Here is a 21,539-nt window from a genome sequence, read left to right on the forward strand (position 1 = left end):
CTGGGCAGGAGCTGTGCTGAGTGGTCCATGACTTCCAGGCCAGAGTACTGGTGCAATTCTCAAAGGTTGGAAGGGAGGGTGTCAGGATGCCCGTAGGGTACCTGCCTAGTCTCTTCCTCTCCTCAAAATGAACTTCAATAGCATGCCAAAACGTACCTTTGCTTCCTGGTGACCTAAAGGCTGTATGGCCTCCAGAGACCCCAGCAAACACACACACCATCCTGCATTTCCAGGAGGCAGGACAGTGCCCTTGACAAAGGACTTCCCAGCTCCCCTCACTGAGCCTTCAATGTGAGAACAGGGGCTGGAGGCTGGAGTCCCCCCTCCATAAGCCTGGGAGGGAGCAATCCAGCTCCAGTCCTGCAGCCTGTCCTTCATACATTCAAGAAATCATGTCTGACTGCCCATGGTGTCAGACATTGTCCTAAGACTTGATATCCTCACTACAACCCATGCGATGGATCTTATCCTATTACAGAGGGGGACCCAAAACACAAGGCTCATGGTTCCGTCGCTAAAGAGGATCCAAACCCAAGCAGCCAAGCTGGTGTCCTTGTCTTAGAAAACTGTCCTCAACATTTAATATTACATACTGTCTATTTTTTTTTTTTTTTTTTTTTTGCGGTACGCGGGCCTCTCACTGTTGTGGCCTCTCCCCTTGCGGAGCACAGGCTCCAGACGCGCAGGCTCAGCGGCCATGGCTCACGGGCCCAGCCGCTCCGCGGCATGTGGAATATTCCCGGACCGGGGCACGAACCCGTGTCCCCTGCATCGGCAGGCGGACTCTCAACCACTGCGCCACCAGGGAAGCCCCATACTGTCTATTCTTTTAAAATCTCAACTTTTCTAGAGTTTACATTCCAGTGGGGCAGAGGAGGAAAATGAACGGTTAGCTTGTCAGTCATGTTTAAAATGCCATGAACAAAACTAAAGTAGGTCAAGCAGAGACAGTGGAGAAGGAGAGGACCTCTGGAGGGAACATGGACCACCAGGAAGAAGGGAACAGAATCATTCAAAAAAAATGAGAGGGAATTCCCTGGTGTTCCAGTGGTTAGGACTCCACACTTCCATTGCAGGGGGCACGGGTTCAATCCCTGGTTGGGGAACTAAGATCCTGCAAGCCACCTGGTGTGGCCAAAAAAATTAATAAAAACAAGTGAGAAGTGTTCTTGGCAGGAGAGCAAAAATAAAAGCCCTGAAGTGGTAACAAGACGGTTTGTTTGAGGGGCAGCAAAAGGATACAGATCTGCAGCAGAGATGCAGGCAGGTGGCACGTTACACAGGGCGTTCTAGATCAGGGCCAGGAGCTTGGGTTAGGTTGGCTGGAAAACTGTGGAGAATTTTGGAGTTCCCTTTGGAGGAGGGGCCATCTGATTAACGTTGTAAGAATTAAGTCTGGTGGAGGAGCCGACGGTGAGATGCCAAAAAGAGAACCCCCTGAGACCTGATAGGAGCCTCTTTCAGTAGTTCTGGCAAGGCAGGTTGGCGCCGGGATGGGGTGGGCAGCTGGACCGGGTACAGGTGCAGGAAGGGCTCAGGTTGGAAGTCAAGGTGACTGGGCTCGAGCAGGGAGTCCTTTTGGGTGGTCAGGCATCAAGGACAGCTTCTAGTTTGGGGCCTGAACCACTGGCCCCAAATGCTGGTGCCATTCGTTTACTGAGTGAGAACGAGAACAGCTGTCTGATGGACAGGCCACGTGCCTCTTGCAGAAAATGGCTCCTTGCTAGTTTTTCTCCCCCATTTTTGTTCAGTTGCTCCAAAAGATAGTCAACACTTGCTTCTGGTGTGATGCTTGCCCTACGTAAATCTCACAACTTCGCCTGAGGTCAGAGGCTATTATCTTCAATTTAGAACCTGAGCAGGGAGAGGGGGTAGGAGGGTGAATGTGGCTAAGGTCAAAGGGTCAGAAAGCTCTCTGAGGGGATTCATTCCGGCTTGTGAACTACCAGGCTGGTCTCTACTAGGGAAAACTGTAGCCCCCGTTCTGATGGCCCCTCTACCCTCAGGAGTGAGCCCCACCTATGGTAATGCTTCATCCACCCTAATCCCACTTACCCTTCGGAGGCCAGGGCCTCCTGTAAGTGTGGTGGAGAATTCCAGAGACCATTTCAAGGGGTCTGTGTGAGGTTCTCCTTTCCTGTATACCTATCTGTAAGGCTGAATTTTCTTCACACTCCAACCTAAATAATGTGTAGCAGTAGGCTGAATGCAAATGAGAACCCAGACAGCGGTCTCCAATTTAGTTTACAAGGATATGAAACTCTCAGTACCAGGATATCACATCTCTCCTAGGTTGTCTGATTTTTTGGTCAGAGCTGCATCTCAGAACTTGACTCCCAGGCTCTTTTCCTTTTCTCTCCAGACCCTTTCCTTTTCCTTTTCCTTTTCTCTCCAGACCCTTTTCCCCCTGTGCTCTGGGACCTCTTTCTAGCCTTAGGGGTTTCACTAAGAGTTTAGCTCCCAGGGCCACCTCACCTGTGATGTTATCTCCAACACCTCAACTACACAACAAGACACATCAAGATACCTTTTAAAATTTTATTGTGTAATTAGCAACCTTGGGGGGAAGGACAGGAGGACTTAAAGGCAGAGACCAGAGGCCAGCTGGGTGTTCCTTGTCAGGCTGGAGCAGAGTCTAAACCAGACCCCGGGCAGCCTCTGCTCTACCTGGCCGTCCCAGGTTGGTCTGGCTGCAAACTGGCTTCCCTTCATCCGAGGAGCTAGGAGCGAATTCATGGCTTCCTCAGGTTGCAGCATCCCTGCACCAGAAAGCCACAGCAGGCAAGTGTGAGGGGAGAGGGTAAGAGCCTGAACAGTTCTCTGCCTCTTTCCAAGGTTCCTCTCTGGGACTTCCCAGCTAGGCGTCCTGGGCCTGGGATTCTCGGGAACCTCAGAACCTGGGGCCAACTGGGCTCATTCCAACATGGCGGGTGGAGAGGCCCCGCCCCAGGAGGCCAGCCCCGGCCACCTCTCACAGCCTTACTCCAGGGTCCCTAGGGCCAAGGGCCGGCACTGCCAAGGAGTCTGGGGCACAGCCTGGACACAGAGGCCTCCCCGGGTGGGTGCTGTTGGTGTTTGCCCGGAGGGGATAGTTAGGGAGGGGTGAGGAGGGCTGGAGGGGCGCGAGCCAGGCCGCCTGCACAGGCAGGTCCAGGGCACCTGGTCATGAGGCCTCTCAACCTGTTTGTGCCGCTGGCGGTGCCGCTAGGCCACGGGCTGGAGCATCCACTTGGTCTGAAACTTGAACAAGTAAGAGCCGGAAACCATGACTTCGGCGAGGTCCGAAGCTTCCAGACCCTTCATCTGGAGCATGACTTTGCTCGCCTCCTCGACGAATGGGATTCGAGATCCGTCGGGGCCTGTTTAGGGAAGAAGATGAGCGCTCGGGCCCAGGAGGGCCGGGGCACCCGGGTCAGGACTGGGCTCACTCACCGAACACGGCTTCCAGCAGCCCCGTCTGGACCTGGAACACCCTGGGCTCCGTCAAGACTTCGGGAGTCCCCACCCAAGGTGGGATGTCGTTCCGCTCGGGCAGCTTCCCCATCTTCTGGATGTCTAAACCAGCCCTGCTGGGAGCTCGGACCTAGACTGGGCAGGCCGACGCCTCCGGGGGAAAGTTAAGCACCTGGGCCAGCCACGCCACGCGCCCCTGGCCAACCCCCATCCAGGCCCCGCCTCCGCCCCATCCAGGCCACGCCCCCGGTCCGCCCCCGGCCCGGCAGCGCAACCCCGCACTCGCCACGCCCCGCACGACCCCGGGCCGCCTTGGTCTCAGGTTGACTGTCTAGGCTCCCGAGCGCGGGTGGGCCCAGCTGTCTCCGAGTTGACTCGGGCTCCCACCTGCTTTGACTCGTTTCCTCTGCACCAAAATCCCTTCACCTTGGGAGTGAGTGGGGAGACGGCGCTAGAAACCCTTGTTATTCTAGAAACAGTGGCTGGGCCTGAACCTCGGAAAGCAGTACAGGTTTGGGGGTGCGACGGCCACCCAGCTGCCAAATCGAGTCCCTGCCTTCCACGTTCCAAAGGAGGGTGTGTCTTCCCTTGGCCTGAGGGAGCCGGACCCCGGGACTTCACTGCAGGGCGACTCCTGCAACTTCAAGGGACTGAGGGGTCACTCCTGCCACTTAACAAAGAGGAAAACGAGATTCCGATATTCATTTTCTTCCAGGGTCCTGATGGGGGCTCTGAAGTGCCCCACGGTTCACGTTCCTTGAAGCCCCTGAGTCTGGAACTTTTGAATCTACCCGGATTTCGAAGCTCACGTGGCCTAAACTATGAGGTCCGGCCTTCAGGCCCTAAACAAACTTGTTTTATTCATTTAAAAAACAGATTGCTCTAAACACTGCACTAGATCTATCCGATGGGGGTGTGTTTCAATGTTTAGGGGTTCACAGACAGAGATGAAGCTGGCTTTTCCCAAGGTCATGTTCTGATAACATCTAATGTCCCCTCAGCAGCCTTCATGGCCACTTATTAGGGCAGACCTCTTCACCTGCAATCAAAGCCTGTGGGTTGCTTGTTCCGTTGCAGCCACCAGTGTAATCAATTCAGATAATAATCAATGGCTAACTATCAAATGAAAGGTTACTAACTGGATATTGAAGAGTTCTGGAAAGCCTAGCCTATAGATTACGAATTACAAAGGAGAAAATATTCCTTCACAATAGCGACTTGGAGGGCAGATGCCACTTTAACCAAAGACCGCAATTAGCATCACCAACAATGGGACCAATGGACTACTGGTTTGTCAAAGCCATGAAAACAAAAAAGCAGATCATCTTATTAATCAAGAGACACACAAGTGCTACGCATGATTCAAACCCTGAATCAAAGACAGAGAAAGACCATTTCAGGACAGTGGAGGAAGTTTTAACATGGGCTATATTGTAAAATAGTATTTGATTGTATGTTCTATAATATACAATTTCTAGAGTGTGGTGCCTTTATTACATAAGAAAAGGTCCTTGTTCTAACACGCAACATGTTGAAATATGTAAAGTGTTGATATCTACAATTCACTTACAAATAGTTCAGCACCGCCCAAAAATGAGCCCCCAAATTATATATATACATATATATATAGAGAGAGAGAGAGAGAGAGAGAGGGAATCAATGTGACAAATATCAACAGTTGGTTCTCAGTGAAGGATACACAGAATTCTTTCTACTCTTCCGTAGTTCTCAATTTCAGTGAAAGGGAAATAAAGTACTAATGTGTCAGGTAGCTAATAAAAAGTAACTCTTCTGAGGGAAAAATAAAGTGTAAACCATCCCCTAGTGAGGACTTCCTTTATCATGGTTTCTAAATACCCCCATCCCCCATATACACACCATTTCTTTGGCTGGAAGTTCAACATGGTATTTATTTATTTATTTTTGGCTGTCTTGGGTCTTCCTTGCTGTGCACGGGCTTTCTCTAGTTATGGCGAGCCGGAGCTACTCTTCCTTGCTGTGCACTTGCTTCTTGTTGCGGTGGCTTCTCTTGTTGCAGAGCACGGGCTCTAGGCGCGTGGGCTTCAGTAGTTGTGGCTCACAGGCTCTAGAGCACAGGCTCAGTAGTTGTGACACACGGGCATAGCTGCTTGGCAGCATGCGGAATCTTCCCAGACCACGGATCGAACTCATGTCCCCTGCGCTGGCAGACAGATTCTTAACCACTGCACCACCAAGGAAGTCCCTCGATATGGTATTTGAAGAAGCAGATAGATGAGCACAGGAATTGCGTCCAACTTAAGAGTATTAGAGAGGAGCCTGCGTAATTATACACACTTATTTCAAACTTGTAACACTGTACAAACTTATACAATAAACAACCAGGACTTAAATTACAGGCTCAAAAAGTATGACTATCAAACAAATTTGTATACTAATGACTAACATCCTTTCTAAGGAGTTTGTGTACGCTTAGAATCAGCACAGGTGTGGCACATGAGCAGTTTATAAGCACCCATTTCCCCACCCCTATCAAGGATTCTCAGCTGTTTGCCTTGCCACTGGAAGAAGTGACTCTGGATTGATTTTTCATTAACAGATGTTGAACCTAGAATTGCAGATTCAAGTTGCTGGTAGGAGAGTAGTGTGATTTACTAAGGGGAGTTAGAGTCCCCCTCCCTGAACCCTCCTCAGAAAGGTGCCACCAGCTCCTTCCTGCTTGGGGGATAGGGGTTCCTATCTTAATTGTTTTATCCCCAGGAAGCAGTTGTTTCTGTGTCTCCAGGCCCACCTTCAGCTTCCGAGCCTGGCTCTGTGAGTACACATGAGGCGAAACCACTTAAAATTCACTCTCAATCCCAAATGTTACCTGCCAGCAGCTTTTCATTTGAAGCAGGTGGGAACCTCAGGTTCAGCCAGAGGGAGGGGATGCCCCCTCTCTCCCACTCTGAGTACATAGACTGCTGGGCAGGGAACACAGAAAGTGGGCAGTTGGCAGGGAGCTCACGATGTCCCCCACCACGGAACTCAAGGTCAGGCAGGTAAGTGCCAGGTGCACTGAACCAGAGGTGCCAGAGGCAGCCAGGGCTCTTCCTCTGGGCCTTCTGGAAAACTCAGGGCACCTCCTGGTCAGCCACACCTGGAGTTCCAGCCATCCACCCCTTGGCGTGTCAGTGTGAGCCCGAGGGGACCCCCCAGCGCATGGCTGGGCACGGTCCCCAGAGGGTCACGCCTTGCAGCCCGAGGACACGCAGCGGCCTTTCACCTGGACCATCACTCAGAAACTGACCCAGGGCCCCTGGGGCAGGGCGAAACTGAGAGAAGGCTGCAGAATCCCAGGAACGCTGCCCCAGTGAAGGCAGTCCCGGCGACACCCATTCCTCCCTCCTCTTTCTGAGGAAAAGGCCACCAAGAAGGCCAGCGACCCTCCGCCCTGCCACGGGCGCGGGATTTTACCGGAGTTTCCAGGAAGTGCTCCCCCAGGCCCAGAGCAGTCACCGCAGCCCAGATCCCCATGAGCAGTCCGTCTTCCCCCTCCTTCGGCCCTGTGCGAAGATTCTAGCCCATCACTTGGGTCCGATCCAAGGTTTGCGCGGGGGGAGCGGGCACGACCCCCACGAGCTTCGCGCTTGGGTCTGGAAACACACCCACCGCCGGCACCCGAGCGGCCCCGGCTTCTCCAGTCTCCGGACGCGACCCGCCCAGCGCCTGCACCTCGTCTCCCGAGAGCCCAGCACCGGGAACGCCCAGGCCTCCAGCGCCCGGTTCCCGCGACGCCGCCCGTGGATACACGTCCGGGGACGTGCTTCCCGGCTCCGGCTCTGGCTCCGGAGCTCCCGAAGACTGCGGCAGTGCCCGAGTCGAGAGTCCGGGGGAGATGGAGCGGCGGGGCCGGGGGTGGAGGAGCCTCGGAAGCGACTGTGAGGGCGCCTGCGGCTGGAACCTGCGGACCCTTGGCCCGCGCCCTTCCTTCCACGGGCGCCGAGGATCGCCACCTCGCGTCGCCCAGCGCGTGGGGCACTGCCGAGTCCAGAAGTCCCTGGTTCCCCCTCGGGAGGAGCCTGAGGAGAGGACAGCGGGAGCGGAGCCGCGCCCCGCAAAGCGCCGTCGGAGGGAGGGTGGCGAGTGGGGGTCACGCCGGGCGGAGTGGAGCCCGCACGCCCGGCCCTAAGCGCAACGCAGACTCCAGCAAGGACGGCGACCAGGGACCCAGGTGCGAGGCCCACCGCCTGGAAAGTCCCCGGCCCGACTCTCTCCGAAGACGGGTCCAAGCAGCGACACCCCGACGTGCGTCCCCGGCGGCCCCGCGAGCCTGCGGCCTCCGGCCACCACCCGCGCCTGCCAGGCCTCCGCGGCAGTGGGAGCCCGGGAGGCCGACGCACTCTTCCATTTCCACTTGCTCCGCCTCGGCTTCGGCCACGAGCAGGCCGCGGTGGGCGGAAAGGATGAGCTCTTTCCACGGGGCTCTGGGGACCCCCAAGGGCCGATGAGCGAGCCTGGCGCACAGTCTCAGCGCGACTCCGCCCCTCCTGGAGGCCTAGCCAGGCAGCTGATCTCAGGCTGGCTTAGGGCCAAGAGCAATGAGCAGGGACACTCACTGAGCCACCCTTTTGCCACAGCGGCCTCTCGCGGCCGCTTCCAGCCCTGCATGACTGTGGGGACTTCCCATTTCCTAGGTCTCAGTGTAACCCGCGAGGGAGGGGGCACCGTGCGTCTGAATCCTGAAGCCTGAGGGAGGGGACGACCTGAGAACAAGTATAGTGAGAACTCTCCAGCAGAATATGTCGAACTCTGTATCTTATTTACAAACGATTTTAAGTTGCTTCTATTACGGCTCTATCTGTGATACTCAGTCCAAATTTACTATCTGATTTTGTTGGCTTCCATTTATCTACTGCCCTGAACAAATCAGAATAAACCATTAGGCTCATTAAACCTATTTGCGAGTGCTTCCTTTATAGATAAAAGGACACAGAAAGAATTAGAGATAAGAGGAGAGGAGAATTTTTAATACTCTGTCTATTTACTGACCTACTGCTTTTCAAAAAATGTCCCTTGAACACCTGAAAAAAAAATCACTTGATTAAAATAAAAATGGTTCCCAATTGCAGCATCCAGATTTCAGTTGTTACTTTATTGCAAAACACTGTATTTCAAAGTTAAATGTTTTTTAATGAGTACACCAGCCAAATAGGATCTGTTGTTCCCTGGATGTTTAGGTAACAACACACCCTGTGGTACTACGAGATGCGCTGCTCAAGCTTGAATGTACAGAAGAGGCACTTGGGAGTCTTGTTAAAATGCAGGTTCAGTAGGTCTGGGGCAGGCCTAAGATTCCTCATTTTTCAGTTTCTTGGGTAATGCTCGTGCTGCTAGTTAATGGATCACATTTTGAGTAGCAAGGTTATTGATACCTCCACGATCTACCTAAAATCACGTCTAGAACGTAAAAACCAGAAGATAGAAAAGTGTGAGGTAATTAGCAGGTCATCTAGTGCACGCTCTCTCAAGCTCTGTATAACAGCATGTGCTGGCCGCCATCCATTTTCAACAGGAGGGAACCCCTTAAACAGCCTGCCTTACCCTCCAGCCCCCCACCAGGTCCCTCCTCCAGGTCCCCAAGTAGAAAGGGGATTATCCATTGCCATTGGCCAATTGCCACGCCGGCACGTGAGCCCAGATATTCTGATTTTTATGTGAAATTTCCCAATTTTATAATGTTGGCACCTGATTCAAAAGGTAGAACCTGAAACTAACACAACGTTGTAAATCAAATATATTCCAATATAAAATAAATTTTTTTTTAAGGTAGAAGGAAAAAATGGTGTGGGTAAAACAAAATACCTGTAAGAATCACTAGGCCTGGGATTCCCTGGTGGCGCAGTGATTAAGAATCCGCCTGCCAAGGCAAGGGGTTCGAGCCCTGGTCCAGGAAGTTCCCACATGCTGCGGAGCAACTAAGCCTGTGTGCCACAAGTACTGAGCCTGCGCTCTAGAGCCCTCGACACACAACTACTGAGCCCGCGTGTCACAACTATTGAAGCCCAGGTACCTAGAGCCTGTGCTCTGCAAAAGGAGAAGCCACCGCAATGAGAAGCCCACGCACCGCAACGAAGAGTAGCCCCCGCTCGCCGCAACTAGAGAAAGCCCACATGCAGCAAGGAAGACCCAATGCAGCCCCAAAAATAATAGTAATAAAAATAAAGAAATAAATTTATAAAATATTCTTTAAAAACAAACAAAAAAAAAGAATCACTAGGCCTGTGGAAACTGGTTAGCAGCCTCCAAAGTGTGCTGTTCCTTCCAGGTACACCTGTATCCTCAGCCTCTGAGAAACAGTGTGCTTCCAAACCTGTGTGACGCCTCAGGTCTAATCCCTCACTGCTTCCTCTCTATCCCAGATTCTCCCCAGCCTTCAGGGGCACAGAACCCGCTTTGCTTCCATCTTGTTCTCCATCAACTCTCTCCAAGTTGATATACAGGCTTAATGCAATTCCTATTAGAGTGCCAGCAAGGTTCTGTCATAGATATAGGCTAGATTATTTTAACATTTACATGAAAAAATAAAGGAACTTGAATAGCTAAAACAATTTTGAAAAAAAAAAGATCAGTGTGCCTAAATTTAATTATTACTATATAGCTATAGTAATCAAGACTGTGCAGTGTTGGCAGATTAAATGTAAAATGTATAGCTATAAAACCTTTACAGGAAAACATAGGAGTAAATCTTTGGGAACTAGGGTTAAGCTAAGAGTCCCTAGACTTGTCACCAAACGGTTGATCCATAAGAGAAAAAATTGATCAATTGGACCTCACCTAAAGGTTTTGTGGAAAAGCCTGTTAATAATATGAAAAGGCATGGGCATTTTCTGGTGGTTCAGTTGTTAGGACTCCATACTTTCACTGCCGAGAGCACAGGTTCGATACCTGGTCAGGGAACTAACATCCCACGTGCAGCAAAAAAAGAAAAAATAATAAAGGCAAACTACAATTGGGAGAGAATATTTCCGAATCCTATATTCAACAAAGGACTAATATCAAGAATATATAAAGAACTCTCCAAACTCAAGAGTGAAAAAAATCAATGCAATTAGAAAATAAGCAAAAGACACTTCAGTGAAGAGGATACACAGATGGCTAATAAACACATGAAAAAATATTCATCATTTGCTATTAGGGAAACATAAATTAAAACAGTATACAACTATCAGAGTGACTAAAATAAAAATCAGGGCCAACCCCAGAGCTGGTGAGGATTCAGAGAACTAGATCACTCATTCATACATTGCTGGTGGAAGGGAAAATGGTACAACAACTTTAGAGATAATCTGATAGTTTCTCCAATGATTAAACATATCATTACCACATGACCCTGCAATTTCTCCCCTAGCTATACACCCAAGAGAAATGAAAACGTATTTGCACACAAAACCCTGCACATGAATGTTCACAGCAGCTTTGCCTGTAATAGCCGAAAGCTGGAAACAACACATTCGCTTCAACAAGTGAACAGATAAACAAACTGTGGTACATTTATACCATGGACTATTATTCAGCGAGAAAAAGAAACCACTGACAGAAGCAACAACCTGGGGACTTCCCTGGTGGTCCAGTGGTTAAGACTCTGTGCTTCCACTGCAGGGGGTGAGGGTTTGATCCCTGGTCAGGGGACTAAGAACCCACATGCCCCCTGGCACAGCCAAAAAAAACCCAGAAAAATAAATCCCCATGTCCATAGTCTAGTGGTAGTGGTGCTGGTGATGAGGAAACAGACACGTAAGCCAGACTGAGTAAAATACATACCTGGTTGGATAAGGGTGTAATTTGGAAGAAATGAAAACAAGTCAGGAGGGTGAAGTTGTGAGTTCAAATCCGGGGCACATGGAAGGTATCCCTGAGAACCAGGTACAAGTCATGAAGATACTAGTGGTGGTGTGGGGACTGGAAGGGGCCCGAAGTACACACTCATGAGGGAAGAGGGACAGTTCAAGGGCCCTGAAGCTAGAGCATGGGGCGGGGTGGGGTACTAAGGAACTGGCGCTGGGACTAGAAAAAGTGGGGACACATCAAAGAGGGCGGGGATTCCGCTGTAAAACTTTCAGCCTGTACTCAGAGAAAAACAGGCAGCCTTTCAGTGTTTAAGTGACTCAGTTTAATTTCCCTTCGATGGAATTCCTCTGGCCCTTGTGTTGGAGAAGAGACCTAAGGGGGATGAGGGCAGACAGGAGGATGCTGCAGTGCCCAGAGGAGAGCTGGGAGCGGCTTGGACCACGTGGTAGCAGGGAGCTGGTGAGAAGTGACTAGACTTTGGATACACCCTGAAGTTCCACCTATGGGGATTTGTTGAAGGGTTGGGTTAAAAAAATATAGAGAGAAAGAGAAATCTTAGAAGGACTCCAAGATTTGGTGCTGGAAACTCTGAAAGATGGCATTGCTGTGAACTGATGCGGAGAAGACCACAGGAGTAGCAGGTGTGCTCACAGCGCGGTGAGGGCAACTTGATGATTAATTACAGGGAAGCCTGAGGGGCTAGGAAAGTGAGTCCGGCGTCGTTGGCATAGCCATGTGATTTAAAGCCAGGAGACTGCAGAGACCACCGAGGGGATAAGTGGTAGCGATTGCGAGAGAAGATGGGGAGCCTGTCCCTCGGGTCTTTGTAGGGGGTGCGGGGAGGTGACGGGGAGGGGAGGGCCTGGCCCCCGCGCTTCCTTTTTCCTGCTCACACCAAGTAAGGCGACTTGCCCCAGCCCTCGTGGGACCGGATCCTGAACAGGACACCTCTCCGTCCCGCCCCAAGTCCCAGCCCAGTCCGGACCTTGAGAACCTGAGACCTGAGGGTAGGGTCGCGATTGCCACCCGGGAAGTCAGAGGTCCGCCGCCAGCGCCGCCGCCCGCAGCGCGAGCCAGGTGACCCACAGGGTCCGAGCAGACACGGAGACGGAGAGAGAGACCCTGTGGGCCCCGAGGCCCCTCCTCCCCTGCGTCCTTCCGCGCTCTTAGCCGGTCACAGGGTGCGCTGGACGGCGCGCGACTCCGGCGCCCAGGAACTGGGCGCCAGGAACTGTCGGGGTTGGGGCGGTGTCTGCCCAGATCTAATCACTTTCTCTCCAAACTCCGGACCTTAGAAAGGAATCCTGAAACGCACACTCTTCCCGGAACAGAGCTGCTCAGGAGATCGCGTTTTAAATCGGATGAGGCTAGAAGCCTCATTTCCCTTCATAAGACGCCACTTCGGTTCCCGGCACTAGGACGATTCCGGGGAAGAGTCGAGGGTCTTCGGCGTCTTCACGGAGAAACACCCCGCCCAAGAGACACGTGGCCCCAGTTTTTCCTACAAACCACCTGCAGTCCAGAGCGAGCTCAGGTCCCAGGTGCGCCAGAGCACCGGCCCGGAGTCGCCCCCACCCAACCCTGGGGCGGCTCTGCGCGCGGTCGGGGGCCCGCGGGTTCCCGTCCCCTCGTTTCTCCAGGGTCTTGTCGCTGTCCCCGGGGACCTCCCAGTGGAGCCACTGGTAATGAAGCCCAGCCACGCGGCCCCTAGAAGCGAAGGAGATGTCAGCCTCAACTCAGCAATTCCTGGAACAAGCAGCAGCTAACCTCACGTTCTCCCCCTTCATTGAGCCCCTTTATGTTGCTGCATTCTGCCTTTTTAAAACCCTCCCCCGCTCCGTAAGGAACATAACAATATGTATTCACTAAGACAATTTGCCAAGTGCAGATTTCCCCCAAGGGAGGAACTTAGTCTCCTTGGAAGACTTCTAATAACCGGAGACACTCTTGCCAGAGGGAGTAGGACTGTGCAGTCCTTGGTAAGCGCTGGATGTGGAAGCCTGGCTCGAGCCTCCAGTTTTGTGCCCCCCGCGCGATCCTGGATAAAACCCAATCCTCCTCCACTCGGGGCTGAGTGCCTTCCTCTTCTCCAGCCGGGTACCACTCGGCGCCCCACAGATGCCGCCTTCCCACTGTCCACCTCTATGGTAGCATGATTTCTGCTTTTTTTTAAAAAATAAATTTATTTATTTTAGGTTGGTTTGGGTCTTTGTTGCTGCGCGCAGGCTTCTCATTGCAGTGGCTTTTCTTGTTGTGGAGCACAGGCCCTAGGCGTGCAGGCTTCAGTAGTTGTGGCTCACGGGCTCAGTAGTTGTGGCACACGAGCTCAGTTGCTCCACGGCATGTGGGATCTTCCCGCACCAGGGCTCGAACCCGAGTGCCCTGCATTGGCAGGCAGATTCTTCACCACTGCGCCACCAGGGAAGCTCGATTTCCGCTTCTTAAAGTGGCTACTTCTCCAACATTCCTCAATATCCTCTTGCAAAAGCGGATTTTTGTTAGGATATGGAAGGGCAGAATTTCAGTGTTGGTTAAGTCAAACTCTGGAAGGTTAAAACCTTGAACACTTGAGTTATTTCAATACATCATTTTGAGAAAATCTTATAACCGAATGTTAAAGGTCATTGCTGCTGTAGGACTGGGTTGAAGCAAGCATCGTCCTATGTGATGTCCTAGGAAGTCTCACCATTTCACGTGCTCTGCTTCCCACCTCCACCCCACTCCCTGCATTTTCCATCAATGATTTTTTTAATTTTTATTTTATACTGTTGTAGAGTTGATTAACAATGTTGTGTTAGTTTCAGGTGTAAAGCAAAATGACTCAGCTATACACATACGTGTATCTATTCTTTTGCAAATTCTTTTCCCATTTAGGTTATTACAGAGTATTGAGCAGAGTCCCTGTGCCATACAGTAGGTCCTTGTTGTCAATGATGTCTTTTGAAGAAGGAACACAATGTATATGTACTGGTTTTCTCTAAAAATAAGTTTCAATGGTATAATGCTGTAAAAATGGTTCAATCTGGGCTTCCCTGGTGGCGCAGTGGTTGAGAGTCCGCCTGCCGATGCAGGGGACACGGGTTCGTGCCCCGGTCCGGGAGGATCCCACATGCCGCGGAGCGGCTGGGCCCGTGAGCCATGGCCGCTGAGCCTGCGCGTCCGGAGCCTGTGCTCCGCAATGGGAGAGGACACAACAGTGAGAGGCCCGCGTACCCAAAAAAAAAAAAAAAAAAAAAAGATTCAATCTCAGTGGGGCACCATTTGGCAACATCTTATCCATTGAAATGTTAAAACTCTTTAACCCAGCAGGTCTGCATTTAGAATTTTATCCTATAGATATACTCCCACGTGTACAAGGATATATATTGCAACAGCATGTCTGATAAAAGCAAAACACAGAATACAAGGTAAAGATTCATGAACAAGATAAACACATATTTACAATGTAGGAAGCCCTAAAAAATAAAAAGCAGTGAAAAAGACAAAAGTCCTCATCCTCATGAAATTTCTATTGTAGCATGAGAAAGAAAAATAGAAATAAATTTGTAGTATCTCAGGTGAAGTCAGGTTCAATATGCAACCATCCTCAAGATACACTGTTAAGTGAAAAAATACTGCAAACTGTGTACTGTATGCTACCAGTTGTGTTTAAAAGCATATATGTACATATATCTTTGTATCTGCATAGAAAAGCTTTGAAAAGATACAGTGTTTAAATGATGAAAGAGACTTCATTGTATAGCCTTTGGACCATGTATATTATCCATTCAAGATACTTTAAAAGGCATATGTTATATTAAGCATTGACAACCTGCAGAGTCTAAAATGAAGTCTTCCTTCCTTCCCCTTTTGGGTCTGATGAGATTATCATAGTGCTAGAAAGATAAATATCTCAAAAAAATACATACACAAGGAGTGTACAATAATTAATTTGGAATAAAATATAGATAAATAAGAAAGTTTAAATCCATGGTAATATCAGTTTTTGTACCCTATTTAAGTGTAGTTGGGATAATAATTCTTGTAACCATCCTGATTTGTTTGTAATTTGTTTTTTTTAAGCACTGGAAGCAAATTTATGTTAAACTTGACATTTTAATGAAGAATCCATGAATATTTGAATACATTTATCAATGTTAAGGCATTTAAAGGTTCAATAACACTTTGCTAAATTCATAAGTTCTATTTTAATAGCTATGGAAGCAGTTATTTAGTTTTCAAGGAATATTAAGACTTAAATAAGTAGTATATTTAACCTAGTACAAATAGTTAGGTTTCCTCTCCACTCACAGAAGTCCTGTTCACGATGGATGCTACACACCAGATTCTGAGGAAGCTGCCAGTTATGATGGACGTTCTTCAACAAATATATACCGAGTGCCTCCTAGGTGCCGATGCTATTCTAGATGTTGAGGATGCACTGGGGAACAAACAAACAAAAATTCCTGTCTTCGTGGTGCTTGTATTTGAGTGCCTACTCTACACTGGGGACACAGCAGGGACAAGAGAACCAAAATGTTCATTCCTGTGGAATTCAAGGTTTTAGTAGCAGTAAAGAGACAACAGATCACTAAATGTAGGGGGAAAATGGGGTAAAGGGGAACAGAGGAGTGAGAGTTACTCACTAATACTGTGTTCTGAGAATGCTTTACAGAGCCTTGCACTTGAAAGGAAACCAAAAGGAGGGGGGAAGCATTAGAGTTTGTTTTGGATTTTCTTGATTATCTGCATTAAGTACGTCTATTTAACATCAGTAATAGTATACATTTTGTTTCACAGCTTCCTTTTTTCACTGAATAGACTGCGAACATACATTTTTACATAACCATAAATGTAGATCTATATCTACATTTACCAAGTCTCCTAAAGGGTAAATATTTAGGTTCTTTGAAATATTCAAAGTATTCGGAGCTGTTTATCCGTGTCTTTCTCTTGAATCTTTCTTAGGACAAGCTGCCCCACTTGTACATGAGTGGGCTAAAGGTATTGTGTATTTAAATATACAAGAATTGTAATATACATTGCACAGCAGAAAGCTTCTTTCAAATGATATCTCCCAAGTTCAGTGAAAGTCCACCCTCCCTGCGACCTTGGACTGTGTGATGTCTCCACCCACGCAAGGCTGGTTCTCCTGCTAAGGTAAGAGAAAACTGCGTCCTGCCCAAGCAGTACAAAACTTAAAAAGAAGTGTTTCCTCCAGGTTCAGACAAGGAGGGAAATAAATGTATGTGCCTGAGGGCCCGTTTCCAGAGCTGGAGAGGCAGTGAGAATACTCACTGGCCACACTCCCGGGGCAGAAGCATCATGGGATCCAGGACCAGGCCCTCAGTCTTGTGTGCCCAGCGGTGTCCTGCCCAGGGGACCATCTGGGACTCGGGGGACCCGCTTCTGGCCTTCGGTCTTGTGAGGGATTGGGGTGGGCTCCAGCTGGGGGGACGGGAGGCAAGGGGATCCAGGCTGGGGATCCATTCCTGGCCCCTCCCTCCGAAGGGAGGTCCGCTCTGTGTGGGACGTGGGGGCTAGAGAGCCAGCCAAGCTAATGGTCATAAATACATAGGCCTGTCTTCACTCTCACCTGCAAAGTGGTCTGGGACACCAGCTCCAAGTGCAGGGACGAACTGCGGGCAGCAGGACAGCTGCAAGGAACGCAGAGATGGGCCTGCAACCTCTCCAGGGGCGGCCAACCCAGTGGAGAACCTGGCGGGAAAACCTAAGAGACTGCACACCGCCCTCAGCCCTTGTCTGGTGCAGACAGACCCCCATGCTCCAGCTTCCACTTAGTTCCCAAGCTTTAGTGCTTACCAGACAACCCCAAACAGCGCAAAGCAAAGAGGTGAAAAATTTTTAAAAAGGAAGAATATGGATGCAGAGGCCAACTTTTGAATAAACAGGAATTCTAGAAAGAGGTAAGACAAAACAGATGCGAAAAAATGATGAACAAACTAATTTTAGAACATTTCCCAGAGGTTAAAATCAGAAAGGCTTCAACTTCTCAAAAGCATCACTGGAAGCTAGGGGACACTGAAGCAAACCATGAAATTTTGAGGGGAAAATTATTTCTAGTCAAGAATCTATAGCCAAATGTCCAATTAGCTGTGCAAATAGAATGAAAATATTTTCAGACACGCATTCTTCCTTAGGAAATGACAGAGGACTGGCTTCATCAAAATGAAAGGAAGTCTCTCTCTGAAGAGAAGTAAAATAATGAAAGCATTGCCTCAAAAACCCTGAACTTGGTGTGGGAACCTCTGGGTTCTCAGGCTAAATGCAGCGCGGGGAAGCCCAGGGTAGACTAACACTGAGTCCAAATTCCATATCCTTACCGGACCTCCCCACCTTCCAAACCCACCCACTCCCTGGACACAGAAACACTCCCAAGCATTTGGCTAAGGCAGGTAGTGAAGTGCAAAGAAAGGGATTAATCTTTTTACCGCTGAAGATTCCGTTTTAAAGCTAATATTTTAACCCAAACTAGACTCCAAAACTGAGGAGATAACGAACGATGAAATAAATGCATATTTCACATATATGTACAATTTTCAAGTACTATAGAATGAAGCAATCTATTGTCAAATAATCAGACAGCCTTTGAAAATTACAGGGATACAATATTATACCTAGGAACATTATAGCTAGAAAACTGACAGCTATGAGGTTTCCAAGTGAACTTCTAAACTCTAAACCACCTTTCCCTTGGTTCCATGAAATAAGACATTTTATTTCAAAAATTCACTTGCAACCTGTTTTTGTATATTTTTTTGTTGCCCACTGCTCTTAAGCTCCACCTGAAAAAATGTATTTCTCATTTTCATCAACCCGGCACAGTAGACACCAGCTTCTACTACCACAATTACCTTGAATGCTTCCACTTCGTATTTCAGTCTGGTTATCAGCTTGCAAGTGTCTATTTCTTTCTTCAGCCTGTACCAATTTTTCCTGCAATTCTGCGTCTAATTCTCTGCTTCCTTCCTGGAATTCAGTTAGTTCATTCCCAGCTTCCTGGAAGCTAATCAGAAACAAAGCAGGAAAAAAAAAGAAAGAAAGAAAGTAGGAAAGATAAGTTACACTAGGAACCACGAGGATCATCTTGAAGATGATTATACCTGTATCAATTTAATAATTTTTGCCTGAATGCTATCACCACCACTCCAAAATATAAAAAACAAAACAAGCAGGCTTCCCTGGTGGCGCAGTGGTTAAGAATCCGCCTTCCAATGCAAGGGACGCAGGTTCGAGCCCTGGTCCGGGAAGATCCCACAGGCTGTGGAGCAACTAAGCCCGTGTGCCACAGCTACTGAAGCCCACGTACCTAGAGCCTGTGCTCCGCAACAAGGGAAGCCACTGCAACGAGAAGCTCATGCACCACATCAAAGAGTAGCCCCCGCTTGCCGCAACTAGAGAAAGCCTGCGCGCAGCAACGAAGACCCAACGCAGCCAAAAAAATTAAAAAATACAATAAATAAATTTTAAAAAAAAACAAGCAAGAATAAAAAGTAAGTCATGGCATCCAGAAAGCCTTACTAGAAAAGGCTCTAGTAATCCACAGGGCGTGCCAGAGAGCAGCTGGCTTAGATAAAAGCAGTTACATCTGAAGAAGCTAGAGTATAACTTTAAACATTGTGAATCATTATATTGTACACCTGGAATTTATATATTGTACCTCGACTATACTTCAATTAAGAAAAAAAAAAAAAAGACTGCAGGAGCAATACTGTGAGGATGAACTGATAAAGAGCCTGCTGTGCCACTGGACGTCCTGGAGAGACATTTACACATTCGGGGAGAGTCTGGGAATGAAGGAGTACATAGACGAATAAGCATTTGAAAAAATAAAAAGCAGTATTTGAACAAAGAAGGAATTTATAACATCAAGAAAAACAAAAGTTTGTGCAAGAAATCATAGTAAACTATATGCAGCTATGAATATTGTTTACAAGACCACAATAGTATAAACTTGAATACTGTTCTAACAAAATTGTATAACTGAACTGGGAGGATACCAGGTCTGATGAGTCTAGGTAAGCTGGAGGAAGACAGTGAAAGATGTTGAGAATGATTCCTGTGAGAGTGATTTCTGTGCACTCAAAAGAGTGTTTAGAGACTTCTTGGAAAATTAATATTTTATTTTCTCAAATTATAAAAACCAAACCACCAGTCCTCCCTTAAGCTTTCAAGTTTTACTTTCAAACCTTACTATGCTATTCATAAGCCTAGAAAGTTTTAACAATTATGTTTAATGGCCTCTGAATGGCACAAGGTCCCACTGACATATTTAATTAACTAAACATCCTCATACATGGCAAAAGGATTGCAAAGTACTTTAATCAAATAACAAATAAGAACTTCCCAATTACTAATACCTTCAAACCAAATAAATGAAACATTAATACGTTGAACCTGAAGTTCTCTTCAGTGATCCAATATTGAATATAAACTAGAATTTCATCTTAAAGTCACACATCTAAATCCATTACTTAATTATGTATTTTAAATTGGAGCTGCAAAACTGTCTCTCTAATATGCTAAATTATCTAAAATATTACAGGAACCTAAAACACCATGTATATGGATTTCTTTCTTTTTTTAAACCACTTTGGAGAATATCTAAAGTACAATAAATTGCTTATACTAAAATGTGTACAATTTGACCAGTTTTGACATATAGACACATCCAGTGAAACCACCCCTGTAATCAAGATAATGCACATTCCCATCATCCCCCGAGAGTATCCTAGTGCCTTTTTCCACTCCCTTCCTCTCTCCACCCCATCTCCAGACTATCACTCCCTGATTTCTATCACTACAGATTAGTTTGCATATTCTAGGATTTTACATAAATGACAGATTCCTTTTTAACACAATTACTAATACTATGGTTTTAATTCTCTTAAGCATTTCTTTACCCAATTCTGAAATTTCACTGAAGTAAAGGATCTCTACACACACACACACACACACACACACACACACACACACATGACATTAACATGCATAGAACTGCCAGTATCCTCTTAGGCCAACCAAGGAACAAAAATATCATCGTCTAGGGAATTCCCTGGGTCCAGTGGTTAGGACTCTGTGCTTCCATTGCAGGGGGCAGGGGTTGATCCCTGGTGGGGGAACTAAGATCCAGCATGCTGTGTGGCCAAAGGAAAAAAAAAATCATCCTATATCATTTTGATATAAGAAACAGATTTCAGACTAGAGATTTTCATGGGGATGCTTCCTGAATTGGATTCTCGTTGGTGACACTGATGGGGCCTCACATGTCAATTTCTAGTTGCTATGTTAGTGGCCCCCAGAACCTACAGGGGAGGTGGTGACGGAGCCCAGATCCTTGGGTTTCAGTTATACACTCTCCTAATGGTTCTGTCTACCCACGGACGTTTATAAGTCTATCCCATCCGTAAGGCTTTGAATGGATCCTTTGAATGGAGCCCTTCTTTGGCTCCTAATTCATATTCTGCTTAGGTCTGAAGACTTTTAACCCTGTCAGACGCCTGCAAATTTCTCATGCACTTCTTTGGCCACAGAGCAAACAAGGAGCCTGACTGAATTCCGAGGCTCTCTGGCCGCTGGATCTGGGCATGATACGCCAACCACTGGTGGGAGAGCTATGTACCTTCATCTTCCTGGGCAGCAGTTAATAGGCAATGCTTTCAGCTGGACAGAAAAATCAAGAAATGGAGCTATAATCGTGTTACTTTCAAGGGATTTCCCTCTGGGGTGCAAACCACACGGACCAGGCGCTGTTGGGTGTGCGCAGCCATCTCTTAACAGGTTAAGGCCGAAGCGTGAAATGCAGTGGCATCTGGGGAGGGTGCTCAGTGATCAGGGTTCAGGAGGAAGTGGGGAGGGGCTTACTTTGGCCTCCGAATACCTTTTTCTGCTTCTTGAGCGTTTGTTTTTCCGACGTACTTAATTAGGTTTTCCATTAAAATTTATTCCAACGCCTCGGGAACGCTAAACTGGTCCCATTAGAACTGTCTGAAAGGCACCCGGCTATCTGCAAATACCGATTCGCTCCTCTGAAAGCTGTCGGCCCGACGTTGGATCTTCCCTACGTCTCCGCGGCTGTCCTGGCCGCCCAGCGTCCACAGTTAAGGCTTCCGCAGCTTCCCGGTTGTGGCCTCCAGCCTGGCGCTCGGGGAAGCGGCAGGATCCAGATGCTACCGCCCAGCGAGAGCGCCCTGGGCGCGCGCCCCAGCGCAGCTGCGCCTTCCGGGGAAGAAGCCCCGGCTGCGGGCTTCGGATGCGAGGCCTGGAGTCCAATGAGG

The 21,539-nt window shown here is 48.4% G+C and overlaps 2 protein-coding genes across 4 annotated transcripts; both read right to left on the minus strand.

Moving 5' to 3' along the window:
* Window positions 1-2,533: 2,533 nt before the first annotated feature.
* On the minus strand, window positions 2,534-3,649 carry DPPA5 (developmental pluripotency associated 5). Of its 3 annotated transcripts, none has more exons than XM_073789347.1 (3): window positions 3,433-3,649; window positions 3,181-3,359; window positions 2,534-2,720 (listed from the first exon to the last, which is right to left on the minus strand). In XM_073789347.1, the coding sequence occupies exons 1-2, from the start codon at window positions 3,542-3,544 to the stop codon at window positions 3,205-3,207; spliced, it is 267 nt and encodes an 88-aa protein (XP_073645448.1). In that variant the 5' UTR covers window positions 3,545-3,649; the 3' UTR covers window positions 2,534-2,720; window positions 3,181-3,204. The 3 variants fall into 3 exon arrangements, with proteins under 3 accessions (XP_073645448.1, XP_073645447.1, XP_019784746.1); XM_073789346.1 differs by having other exon boundaries at window positions 2,534-2,759; window positions 3,433-3,647; XM_019929187.3 differs by having other exon boundaries at window positions 2,534-3,359.
* A 1,270-nt stretch (window positions 3,650-4,919) lies between these two features.
* LOC141276069 (uncharacterized) lies at window positions 4,920-16,628 on the minus strand. Its single transcript, XM_073789872.1, has 5 exons — window positions 16,540-16,628; window positions 12,678-12,969; window positions 11,460-11,478; window positions 6,889-7,996; window positions 4,920-5,751 (listed from the first exon to the last, which is right to left on the minus strand). The coding sequence occupies exons 1-4, from the start codon at window positions 16,626-16,628 to the stop codon at window positions 6,999-7,001; spliced, it is 1,398 nt and encodes a 465-aa protein (XP_073645973.1). The 3' UTR covers window positions 4,920-5,751; window positions 6,889-6,998.
* Between the last annotated feature and the right edge of the window lie 4,911 nt (window positions 16,629-21,539).

The sequence above is a fragment of the Tursiops truncatus genome, chromosome 12, assembly GCF_011762595.2.
Source record: "Tursiops truncatus isolate mTurTru1 chromosome 12, mTurTru1.mat.Y, whole genome shotgun sequence".
In the NCBI taxonomy this organism is placed as follows: Eukaryota; Metazoa; Chordata; class Mammalia; order Artiodactyla; family Delphinidae; genus Tursiops; species Tursiops truncatus.